This window comes from Genypterus blacodes, unplaced genomic scaffold (genome assembly GCF_046128005.1).
Source record: "Genypterus blacodes isolate CSIRO-AG114 ecotype Tasmania unplaced genomic scaffold, CSIRO-AGI_Gbla_v1 ptg000030l_1, whole genome shotgun sequence".
In the NCBI taxonomy this organism is placed as follows: domain Eukaryota; kingdom Metazoa; phylum Chordata; class Actinopteri; order Ophidiiformes; family Ophidiidae; genus Genypterus; species Genypterus blacodes.
The window spans coordinates 3931414-3944377 of record NW_027466843.1 but is presented as its reverse complement, the minus strand read 5'-3'; the positions used below and the strand labels follow the sequence as shown (position 1 = coordinate 3944377).

General features: G+C 41.0%; 2 protein-coding genes across 2 annotated transcripts in view; one reads left to right on the top strand and one right to left on the bottom strand.

Annotated features, from left to right (window-relative positions):
* Positions 1-12964, top strand: part of rasal3 (RAS protein activator like 3) — a 225203-nt gene that overhangs the window by 38202 nt on the left and 174037 nt on the right. The gene's annotated exons all lie outside the window — the stretch shown is intronic.
* rptor (regulatory associated protein of MTOR, complex 1) overlaps positions 1-12964 on the bottom strand; it is a 140387-nt gene that overhangs the window by 72886 nt on the left and 54537 nt on the right. Inside the window, 2 exon segments of the mRNA XM_076145405.1 lie at positions 987-1046; positions 9515-9690. Coding sequence (XP_076001520.1) covers positions 987-1046; positions 9515-9690 — 236 coding nt within the window.

The following is a 12964-nucleotide window of genomic DNA, read 5'->3' as shown; positions in this document are numbered from 1 at the left end:
CACAGAATTGTGGCGACTATTTATTTTCCATGAACTTGAACTATTGTGGATATCGATTGCAAATTCCCACTCAAATGTCACCAATGACATCTTTCTTTAAAGAAAAGCCACTACAATTTTAGTAATTTTGCATGAAATAATAGCAAATAAAAAAATTCCACAAGATCCTGGTGGAACTTAGAAATTAAGGGTTAATCACTGAGATTAAATTAAGCAATTCATTTTCACCTCTTTTTCCTCACTTAATCAAGTTACAGTTGCAAAATAAAAATGATGAATTGTTCAGCTCATTACTCCATAAGAGAGAGAGAGAGAGAGAGAGAGAGAGAGAGAGAGAGAGAGAGAGAGAGAGAGAGAGAGAGAGAGAGAGAGAGAGAGAGAGAGAGAGAGAGAGAGAGAGAGAGAGAGAGAGAGAGAGAGAGAGAGAGAGAGAGAAGGAAAGTACAGAGCCTCACAGGGGCCAGGCAATATATTAAAAAAAAATGTTCTCTGCCCTTTTCAATCCATTGGTTCAGTTAATTCTGTACCTACGTATTTACTTCCTCTCAATTTCACTTTCCCATTATGATTGTAATTGGAGCATAAAGGAGAGGTTCATGCTCCATTTTGGTTTAATTGGTTTTTATTATGAAGAAGGGCTAAAATATCTGGATTCAACATTATTTTATCCTAGTCGACCCTTGAATGTGTTTGACATCAAAGACAACATTTTGATGGAACAATTCAGGTCATCACTTTTAGAGGAAGTTAATCTAGGTGCGTTCAAATACATTGTATCTGAGTTGGATGCCGGGAGAGCCAATTTAGGAAACAATCCCAAGATGTGGATGCATGTGGATCCAAGGACACAGCTTGCAAATCCGGGGGTAAAGTTTGCAATCCATAAAAAAACCCCAAAACAACCTACTCACCCCCGGGGAGCTCTGCAGCAAAGTGATATAGGAAAAGGGATTAGTTTTCTGGGGCAGCTGTGGAGTGGCACTTACTTTTCGATGAGGTCCAACGTCACCCCCGGCACCAGCTTGGCACTCTTCTGCATACAAAACCTAGAAAGACGACACAAACAGACAGGAGGGCAGCCGATGGTGAGATCTGAGAGGGAAAACAAGTGTTCGCAGACTCCACAACGCAATTAAGCCGTTTAGCCTCTAAAGTACGGATTTTATGATCTACAAGAGGCACGATCAACAGATAAAACACTCAAATGAAAAACGAGAGCTTCAAAGATTACAACCACTGAGCACTTTGATAAGTGTGTTTTGGCTGAGTTACAGTGGGGGGAGGGGGGGGGGGGGGGGGTTCAGCAGTGTGAGACTCACTCATATTTCTCAAAACGTCTGGTGTGGGGGTGAGGAGGGGGTTTATTGTTTACTGTGTGTGGTTGGCTCTGACAGGTAGGACCAGCTGTAAGTCACAGCAGGTTGGCGTTCTGAGACGAGACAGCAGCACAATCATCACAAGGCAGGCAGGAGGCAGGTGTGAGTGAGCGTGTGCGTCTATGCGCCCGCGCGCGTGCGTGTGTGTGTGTGTGTGTGTGTGTGTGTGTGTGTGTGTGTGTGTAGACGTCAAACTTCGGCTGTGAGCACCGGGAAATGAGAGAAAACGTGAAGAGATCCGGGACAAAATGACAAGGCCAGAGCCGCTCTCTTTCCATGCATCACTTTGGCTCAGATTTGTTTTGTCATCTGCAGCCCCTCATCCTCTTTCAGTTGCTTTACTCTGGTTGGTGTAAGTCTGATGATGGCGTCTAAGAGAGTATTTGTCCTTCAGAGTTGTCCAGTACTATTGCATCCACCTTTTGAGCATTTAAACGTGTAAAAAAACTTGACAACTTGAATTTAGTGTTTTGGCGGGAACAGACCACATGTAAATCTGACTTGTGAAAGCTGGTCAGTGTACAGACCATCTTCATTCTCATGCTTGATGATGCGTGTGAGCAATTCTCTCATTCAAAGTTACTAGCTCTCCCTTTCAAACTTGCGTTAGGATGAAGAAGGTGAGAGTTCTCAAAGACAAAGACGCTCTGCTGAGATTGCAGACATATTCCAACAACTGATCCTATGTGAAGATGATTTCCTGCTGGTGGAGCATAATGAGATCCCAAAAGGCACCAGGGTGACTTTAAAGAACAGCATGAGCACTGGGTGTGTGTGCGGAAAAAGGGAGAACAGGATAAATTACAACTTCCAGCAAAGTCCTAATAAGCTTAAGGACAGCAAGCAAAACAAGGAAATCTATGTGGATATGTGCAAGCTTATATCTGCTTAGGGTTTTTTTTCCATGACAAAAAAACAAACAGTCCTAACTGTTCAACATTTAGTTTTGAATTAAATTTAAGTATGGATTCAATATTTCTTATTTGTATTTTTGGCTGTGTTGTCGGCAATAAGGAACATGCTAATCCCTCGACAAAAACAAAGGATTAATTAGAAATGGAGAAATGGACAGACGGGCCAAAGTAAACAGAGCGCAGACATAGCAGGAGGTTGCATCAGGGAGAGTGTGTTTCCACCTGACTCCTGCACAGGGAAACACACTCTCCCCAAACCAGAACGGAGCAGAGCAGAATAGAACAGAACAGATGGGGAAGAGGGGAGCGGAGAGGAGAGGAGAGGAGAAGTGTTTAAGTTATGAATCACAACACTGGAGGCAAAACAACTAAAGATTGATGCTGCCTGTGTTAACAATGCGTGTAATAAGCGCAGCATGTTGAGTGACAGCAGCGAGAAGCAGCCAGGCTGTTAGCAACGCAACAGATCAAATGTGTGCATTTATAAAATTTGAATTAAATTACAGTGCTGTTACAATGAATTATAGAACAATGATAGGACAGATAAAGTGATCTCAGTGTGTGAGTTCTAGTTCGGAGGGATACAACTTTATTTATATTGCACCAAGTCACAAGAAAAGTGAACTCAAGGCAGTTTTTTTTAACAGCACTGGAAAAACTCCCCTTTAATGGGGAGAAGCCTCAAACAGAACCGGGCTCGAATTGTAAATTGAGGATAAACTAGAGAGGGCATTGGCGAAATATGAATATTAATCAAGAAAGAGTAGAGTGGGCGTGGACATGTACATATTAAAGTGAGAGGGGTGACTTTATTGCTCATTAAGTCAAAGTCAAAGTGTTTCTTTTGCCATGGTTCAAGAAGTACTCAAAATATTTAGTCTTACAGGTAAAAGCAAGACTACTACAAAGAAAAAGTAAAAATGTAAACAAGCATATAAGCGGTAAAAAGTATTAAATTGTGAAGAATGTGTTTTGTCAAATGAAATTTAAGAAAATAGAAAAAATTGGTACTACTTGCATCACACATTCCCATTTACCGGTGCAGTAAATGTGCTTTATTTTCCTAAGATAGTTTTAATACATAACGTGGATTCAAGCTGAAACAAGGAAGCTAACATCCATGCGAAAAGGTAGTAATGATAATAAGATGTACTTAAGTATAGTAGTTGAGTAAATGCACTCAGTTAATTCCCAACTCCCCTGCTCTGGTCCCCGCAGAGCCATTCGTCCTCCCTGGCTCATTACTGCTTCAATCAGCTGTCCAGGGCCGAGCTGCCGCCTCCATCAGAAATGTGCTGGAGGTGTTGCTGCTCGATCTAAAATCTAATCAGATCTGTCATTGATCTACAGCATACATTCCATACGTCACTCTGTGAAACCATCCCAGCCGTAATAAAAAGTCTCTGTACCGGCATTACCCAGATAAATTCCTGCTTTGTTGATCGTCCATTTTCACATCTGTGTATCTTATCCATTTGTTTTTGTCCCTAAAAGCTAGAGTATGTTGCCTCAGTACACAATAGTCAACATAAATGTCTTATAATGTTGACTATATTGTCAACAATGTCTTCACTTCAGCACAAGTGTCTGCGTCGATAAAACATATAAATACATTTATATGTGTCAACCATATTTAAACAACATAATATCTGCATTTTGATTTTTCTCCCACATTTGCCTTACATAAGCACATAACAAGCTGCTCATTAGGTGCTGTAGGTGTTTGGCATGGAACGGTTTGTGTGGATCAGAAACATTTCAAATTATGAAAAACGAGGATTCTTTATCATGTTCATTTTGATCATAAATAAAATGGAATCATGTAAAGGCTCCTGCCTGATCAGCATAGAAAAATGCATCATTACTGCTCTCGCATCACATTAACATCATAGTTTACTGGTGCAATATCCAGATCTAATTAAGAGACATTTTCAGGGAATATGTACACAAATGTTGACCTTGCCTGCAGCACCACTCTGTTTAATAAAGGCAAAATCCACTCTAAAGAATGAGAATATGTTATCTCTTCATTATGGCACAGCTCCGATTTAAGTTCTGAATTTATATAAGTTGTCAAGCTGAGCAGCTTGACTGTAGAGGTGATGTCATCCGGAAACAAATACTGGAGCTGTTCTGACAGTGAATAATGGAACAAATGTTGGGTCACTGTGGCTCTAATTACACCTTGCAATAACATGAAATCTGTATCCATATAAATTATACAGATTATGAGGAAAGGCCTGTTTATGTAGGATCTAGAGCTTGGAAGGCTATCCAGTCCACAGTGCTGCATTACATTTCTATCATGTATCTCTGAGCCCCTGCATCTTTCTATACATCAAAAGGAAGAAAATGTGCAAACGTTTCCATAGCTTACTCACATTTTAGTCATTTAGCAAAGGCTCCACAACAATCAGCATAGGATAGAGTCTTGTGTGTCAATGCAGTGTTTGATTTTCCTTATTCCACATACAGAAACTAGGAAGGAGAAAACAGCTGCATTTTTTTCCTCAATGAAAATCAAAAGGCTGCACTTTGTGTGTGCCTCAGGGGAACCCTCGCTGTATATACAGTGTGTGATCATGCGAGTACTCGCTGCTGCAGTGCCATTATTAACTCGTCCATACATACAATCAACCTGTACACACACACACACACACACACACACACACACACACAGATGCTGGATGACTTACAATCCTCCCGCTCTGAGATGAGCAAGGAGGTTAAAAGGTGTACATGTGCACAAATCTGCAGTTTATGTCCTGCATCCTGTTTGCGCGGAGGACATGTCTACAATGATCAAACAGATTGGATTGAAAGTGGTGGAAGGTTGAGGTGGTTAAGGTACAGCATCATTGATTTTTGCCTCAGTATAGACGTATCTATCAGTATAATCACAGTGATACGGAAAATGTTCATTACAGTCTGTCTTTCTTGAAGCCTTTATATTATTACAACATTTTGTCTAGGCTTCAACTCCAAGCAATGCTACAAAATGTGATGTCATATTCTCTCTAGGTGGCGCTACAGCAACATTTAAGTTATGCTTTCTAGTTCACATATGGAGCGCACTCACAGCACCCAAGTGGCAGGTTTACCACGTGTGGAGCGGGTGGCAGTGGTGCACTATTGAAGGGACAGAGGCTGATAGGAGCTGGCAAGGCTCACCATTCACCCCACAGAGTTTCCTCCTACTCTCCTTACAGGGTGAAATTATGTGCTGCAACATCTAATCTACCAGAAAGTGTCGGTACGTAAACCTCCAATTCTTCAACAGCGGTCACCATTTGTATCTTTAACAACCAGGTATGCACATTAGGTTTTATCTCCATCAGTCCTCTCATTCCCCCACAAGTGTTATCTCCTTCCCACTCCTCCCCGTCCATTCCAGCAGTGGGGAAATCCCCTGAAGATGGGGCTCTGCCAGTAATGATTTTCTGCTTGGCTGAGCAATGAAAGGCACACATGCACTGACTCGGCCTCGCTCTCTCTCCCTCTAAACCCCATCAGTTGCCCCTCAATGCATCTCATTACACTTGCAAGCTAAGGTAAGACAGGCCATCAGCAAATCCCTCCCCTCCTTGGATAACCTCCACCCACTTAAACACTGCCAAAGTCCACCCAACCGCCTTGATTCTCGCTCCATTTGGGACTGGATTAAAGTGAGGAAAAGCCAGGCCTGCAAGTTAAAGAACAAACCAAAAAACAAGGATTTGTGAACCTGTACAAAAAATGCCAAAAGATCCTCTAGATGGTGCTGTGTCAACCGATTCAAGAATCCAAACTAATTAACAACTTTCTATAGGGCACCAGGAGAACAATTTACTTTAACTGATGGTTTATGACTGCATTATCTCAAGGAATGCGTGGAAAGCTTTTGCACATTTCAGACTGTAGTAGTCAGTATGGGCCTCAGATCACAGTGTAAATGACTACTGATGAGACTGGGACACTAGAATGGTGCAGAACGTCCAAAGTGACTCAATCTAGAATTTCTTCGAGTAAAAACCAGAGCTAGAGTGGAAAGCTGTTAGAAGATACAATTTGTGGCGCAGTAATGATGAAGAGGATTTAATAAGGAAACTAATACAAAAGAAAACATCAAAGGTTAGTTCACTTTAACAATGTTTGTGAAAAGAAAAAGGCATGACTGATTTCCCTTATTATCCCTCTTTATGTGGTCACAAAGAGTGAGGACTGGGCCTTTAAGCTGACAGGTCAGTATGTTGAGTGCTGGGAATATTCTTAATTAAGTTGTTATTCTCTATCACAGCTGGTAGAAGGACGCTGATGCAGCCTGTACCGTGTGTGGGATTTGTAATATCCCTCCCAGATGCACAGAGTCCCTTCTCTTCCTTAGTCCTCACTTTAATATTGTCAGCGAAGTCGGACAGCTTTGTACTTCTCCTCTACAAATCTTTGATGGAGATGTACTGTTGTATTTCATCATGTTCAGTTCAAATTGTTTATGCTGAAGCTTTAGCAAAACAGTTCTGTGACGCCAACCGAGCATATGATATTGAAACGATTGAGGACAAACAGCGTCACAAATGATAAACTCTTCTGTGATTCATTTGTGCCAAAGAAATGAAATGAATGTGGGTCTAAAAAAGATCAGCTAATCCATGGAAGCCACAACATCCATTTTTGGAAGCAGAGGGCATTAAGTTGTTCAGCCAACATTATCCCGTAGGCTTTTAGCAACTTGTTCTCTGCAATGGGATGTTTGCATGAGGATATCAATATTAATGGCATAATAGTGAGAAGTCATTACGCTGAAGGTCACGGCGATGTGGACTTGGGGCTGAGGAAGATAAACGAAACTGTTCGACATTCGTGGCAGAGATGAAACATTCCAGGGGCCCTAGGACACTGCCACCTGCCATTTTCACGTACGATTCACGAAAAAATAAGTCTGCCTCTCTTAAATCTTCAGCTGGGACATCGGTTAAATCGTCATTGTCACCTCAAGCTTGTGCAAAGTAATTCCTGAGGATATTACAACAGTTTTCAAAAACAGTGGCGGGAAGTGATGATCTATGACAACGAGGGGAGTTTGTACCTGAGGGGAGAAAATGCTTTTGCTTAGACTGTGCAGTGCAAGTAAGGTGAGCTGAACTCCGAGAGACACACACAATTATAATTCATCTTTTTCTTATTTTCTCTCATTTTATGGTGAAACATAGCAGAACATCGTCAAAGTTGCCAAATATTATGTGCAGGCTTAGAGACGGACAGGAACCGTTTTCCATTTTCACTCTGTGTGCAAAGTGGTGCTGCAACAGGCAAGAGTAGTAGTGAATCAATGTGTTGTTATAGAATGACAGAAAATGAAAAGAAAGAAAATAGAGCCCTAATTGAAAATAAGATCGTAGAAATGGAAACGTATGACCCTTAAATATGAAAGGGAGAGAATTAGACGATTTTAGGTGGGGAGCAATATGTGACGTAAGTAATGAAGCCAAAGAAGCAATAGAAGGAGAGGGAAGACGGAATTTCAGACTGGGAAAGAAAATTTTAAGTGAGAGAACACTACAAAGAGAAAACGAGAAGACGAGAATCCCAGACAAAAGCATAAAGAAACATTGTGGCTTTGGAGGTGAAATTAATTGAATCTTTCCCAGGTGTGGGATTATTAAAGGTTGTCTCTTCCTCTTTCCTGCAGTTTCATTGAAGAGTTGAACTGAATCACAAAGAGAAGGCTTACTAATGCTGTGGGTGTAAGAGTTGCTGGTTGTTGTAGCAGTTTTTTGATAACAATTAGTCGGCTGAATAAAGGGACGCATTTTGAAGATTTTATTTTTAAGGACCTTTCTGTCCCAAATGCTAAGCACACACAGAATAGATCCCTTCCCTTAATTAAAAAGAGTCTGTTATTTGTGAGTAAACAAATTCAGGTCAGTTGATTAAGATGCACGACTATAAGAAGCTGCAACAAACAAAGAGGGAACTTCATACTCGATGTGCAGGGGGAAAAAACATGTGACACGCCAATGTGTATGTTTGTGTGTTGACAGGGAATCTGAGGTGATGCAACAATCTTTGTGTAAGTTTGTAAGCCCCACACACAGCTTCAACCCCATGGCTGATTTGCTGATGCAACACATCTGTGCTCTTGGTTTACCATACAGCTCCATCAGTGCAGTCATCTGAATGATGCATCACAGCGCATTTGCATCAGGCCACTGTATCAGCCAAGGCTCCCTAAAGAGCTGCTGCATATCTTTCACTTGTTTTACTGTATCATCCCCTGCAGGCATCACCATCATCCTCCACTCGCTCAGGATGACATCGCTTTGCATTTTTCATCACAGGTGAATACTGAGCCCCACTGAGCTCGGTGCAAAGTTTGCTCTCACTCCAGGACATCACAGTGTCCTCTGAGCATGCAAGTATTGTTTGAACAAATTTGGGCATTTTGCCCGATGGTCAAAGAGAGAGAAAATCTGTCCGTTTGCACTTTTATCAAAGAGGAACAAAGCGTAAAGAAAATGAATCCATAATCTGGAGGTCAAAGACAGCTCTTTCACTGTCTGAAGCACATTAACCCCATCTGTCCAGAGATAAAATATACAACGTTCACAAGTCACAAGGTTAACTCTCTAGATTTTAGGCCTTACTGTTACTGCCTTACACATTTCTGTGGCGGATACTTTAAAATAAATATGCTTCTATCACTAACCACAATCACCAGCTGCATCAAGCTCACACCGATCACATAAAGCACTTCAGGCTTTTCTGATTCAACTAAACAAAGTTTTTTTAATGTAATTTATTGTCATGGTTTGGTTTGAGTGTTACCTTAACTGCTAGTTGCACATGTCTTACCTCTTTAGTGGTAGTTGTGCAAGCCAGATATATAACTCGATGTATTATTATTGTTGCTTATTATATATGTGGTTATATTTAGATGGATTTGCATTAACCTTATCTAACGAGAAACATCAAAACTAGGCAGTTTACAGTACATGAGTGATTAGGTTCTCAACATGTTGAGGTCCGGCCCCTGTTTAAGGTCGCTGTGGGCTCATTATGGAAGAACACTCATTATATTTTAAAAGTGAGGTGGAGAAACCTGCCAGGACTTCAGACTGAAATGAGGACATTTCCTGACTGTACCATCTGTACGGTGTCTCTAAAGACTATCACACAAATTCAGGGAACAGTTGGCGCTGAGCTGTAGCACAAGGAAGAGAAAGGAGGTTTGTTAAAGGACTTTACCAGCGGAGGGCGATCTTAATGGGTGTGGTGAGGCAGGAGGTGAACAGGTCAGCAGGGAGGTCGGGGTTCATGGGCAGCAGCTCGCTGGCCTCACAGGCTGCCAGCTGGATGCAGTTCTTCATGGAGGGAGGCAACGGCATCTGAGCGAGTGGGTGGCTGGGGTTAATGGCTGCCACCTGGATGGACACAAAAGGGACATACTGAATGGAGTAAATTGGTTACTGGAGTACATATTAAAAACACAAACATATGTTTTAATTACTGAATCTATCCACCCGATTAGAAAGATGCACCAAGTGTGAGGTTAGTGGGCGAGTGTTTGACCAGCATTGGTCGAGTCAGGCCCCAATCAGAACTGAGCGGGATTTTCTCACTGATCTGTTTCGACTTAGTGTGCACAGTGGTGCTGTAGCAGAAAAGCGTGTTAGTGTATCAGTGTGTTTTTTTTCTTCTCTGTAACGTATTCACAAACTGCCTGCCTGACTGACAGTGAGGAAAAGGGAGCTGCATCTTCAAAGAGCTAAGAGTTGTTTGTGGCCCGTGACTGACTGCCGTGTGATCTGGCAGACAAAAACGAGTCACATCATCATGGACGGCATCATTTGCTCTTTGCAATCCCACTTGTTGAGACATGAAAAAAGAAGAAAGAATCACACAAAGATGATGCCACAAACAAATGTAGAAGCATTTCCATGGAAGCTTTTCTTTTCGCTTTGGCATTGTAGTAAGTGAAATTTCAATAGTTTTGTATCATGGGAAAACACGACTAGACTCCACACATATATGTGAAAAGAGTAATGATGCACCTGAACTGAACAGCAGAGGAGACTGGCTGTTTATAAGATTCCTTAGTAACACGCCTACGGCCACAATCACAGAAAGAAGCAAAGGAGACATGTACACACAGATGCCAGATTCAAACGGATATCATTGGCGTGTCTTTGAACAACAGACAAAGTGGAGAAAAACTCATTTGAGTGTGAGTAAATATCCATCGGGTGACAGCTTTAGTACTTTACTGCCTCTTACACAAACCTGTCGTAACTGCTGTCACTGTTGCAAATTGTTAGTGCTTGTGTATGTAAGCATGTGTGTGTCAGACTAAATTTGCGAAGGCCGAGGAAATACACACGAGTGTATTTGGAGGTCACATTTTGAGTGTGTTTTTCTTGTTCAGCTCAGTACAGCAAACATGAGCTCATCTGTGGATAGGTCACCATCCTGATATCTAGTGAGCGTGTACAGAATGTGCATGCAAACACTGTGAATTTCTTTCCAAAACACAATTAAAACTGAAACATGTTTCCACATCAATCTAAAATAAGTCAACTTATAAAACTAAAACAAATAATGTAAATAGACCGTTTTCTCACGGTTGCATGATCGTATGAAGTAGACCAGCACATTTGCGACTTTGCTCCCTTGTGCTTTTAGAAGACAAAAATTGAAATTGACAGAGCCTGAGAGATATTCAGATATTTCAGATATTCAGAATTATGTGACAGCTTATTGATCCCTGCGATGAATAAGCGTCCCTTTTGCACATGTTCTTTGGTGTGAAAACAACACTGGAATTCAGCCTAAAAACCGAAGGAACATGTTCTTTACCCAATCCTCCACGGCTCGGTCGATACAATTAACGTGAAAAATGAAGGAGGGTTTTCCTATGATGTCAAACTTTAATTATATTTGAAGCTCTTGCCTATTTATGTGCTCTCATTATGCTGCTGTACTGTTGATTTGTTTGCTGGGAGGTCAATATGGTTTCAGTCTTGTGCTGAGTAGACTTTAATGAGCTGTGGGTCTTAATGGAGCCGTCACAGACCCACACTCCCTTTTGTCACAGCTTTGGTTCCTCTCTAATTCTACTTAGGTGGCAGTATTATTAGTATTAGTGTTTTCATTACGTATTTATTTTTAGAGGCAGAAGTAGCCCAGGGTGACAGATAAAAATGTGTCAACACAGCGCAAGACAAGTTTTTTCGCACACTCTCATTTAGGAGGAAAAACAAGAGACGAAAGATTTGAGTTCAGATTAAAGGCAAGATTTTGGTACACTTGTAAAAACTGTAAAACAAAATCTAAAAATCTAAATGCAATGGCTAAATTATGAACCCATGAATTGTGAACCTAATTGAGATTTCAGCACCAGACAGGCGCACACACCAGCAGCAGAGTGAGTGATTGGTAAACTCCTTCAAGGCTCCTGGGTGTGTACATTGACTTAGCATCTGATGCAAGTCACATTATATCTGAAATACCTGAGGCCAGGACAGAAACATACAATGGCTACTAATCCACCCGCTGGCAAGGAAACGAAAAGGAACAGGAATGAAAACAGGACAAATGATGCTCATGCTGTGGGCTCACGGGTGGGAAGTACCTGGATACATTTTACCTCAATATGCTGCACTTCAAGTATTTTTCCTTACATTATGTCTTTCTAAACATCTCCCAAGCCGGCAAATGTATTTCTATATCATGTAGAACTTTGACTTATTGAAGAGCTCTGTGGTTGCTATGGGCACCTAGTAGTTACAGAATTCTTTTCAAACTCAACCAGCTCACATCTTCCACTCTGAAGAAGACGTCTAAATGAGACACACACCTCAGTTAAAGCAACTTCCAGAAACTAGCCACCGTTGGAACAGATCCAACCAGACAGTTTTAATTTTTATTTGTCATATATTTTTTTACGATTTGTTCTTGATCCAAATTCTCCTGTTAGGTGTTGCTGTTGCCCAAAATCCATTTGTTATCTATTCCATAGTTCTTTAATTTAATACCTTCTGTTCACTCCATTACATCATAGCATTTCAGTTACTTCTAGGTCACAATCTCATGTCAGTATTCCAGTAGCTGTGTTTGTCTTGTGTGCAATAAAATTATATTCCTATTTTATACACTTGTTGCTGGTATTACTTTCTGCAGAGGAAGAAATCCCTGCGTGGTAAAACTTTCTTCAGACTGATTGATTAAATTCTTTATAAAAGTTGGTTTGAATGACATGAACTTCATTGTTACCACTCTTTGGTTGACCTAGGCTATTGTGCATCATGGCCTAACGAGGTTCTCATGCATTCCTTCGGGAAAGAGCACATTCACAATCAATTTTAGAGATCAAGCAACATTGCCTTTTGCACCTTGGTTATTTCCTACGCTGTTCTTGAGATTTGTTTACTAGTGCTTTTTGCCAACCTGTTACTGACTGACAAAGAGCTTTACCATCTCCAAGGTCATTTAAGTCATTGTTTCTCTCAAACACATCAATTAAAGGACCCCTTCCGTATATGCTGGAAATGATTCTTTGAGTTTGAGTATTGTGTAATGTGCCATTACAGCCTTTTCTACTTTGTCATACGCAATAAAATAAAAAAGTGCCTGAATTTTACTCAGAAATGTCTGTTAGCAGTTTAACTAATCAAAGCTGTGCAAAGGTGTGTGGAGGCA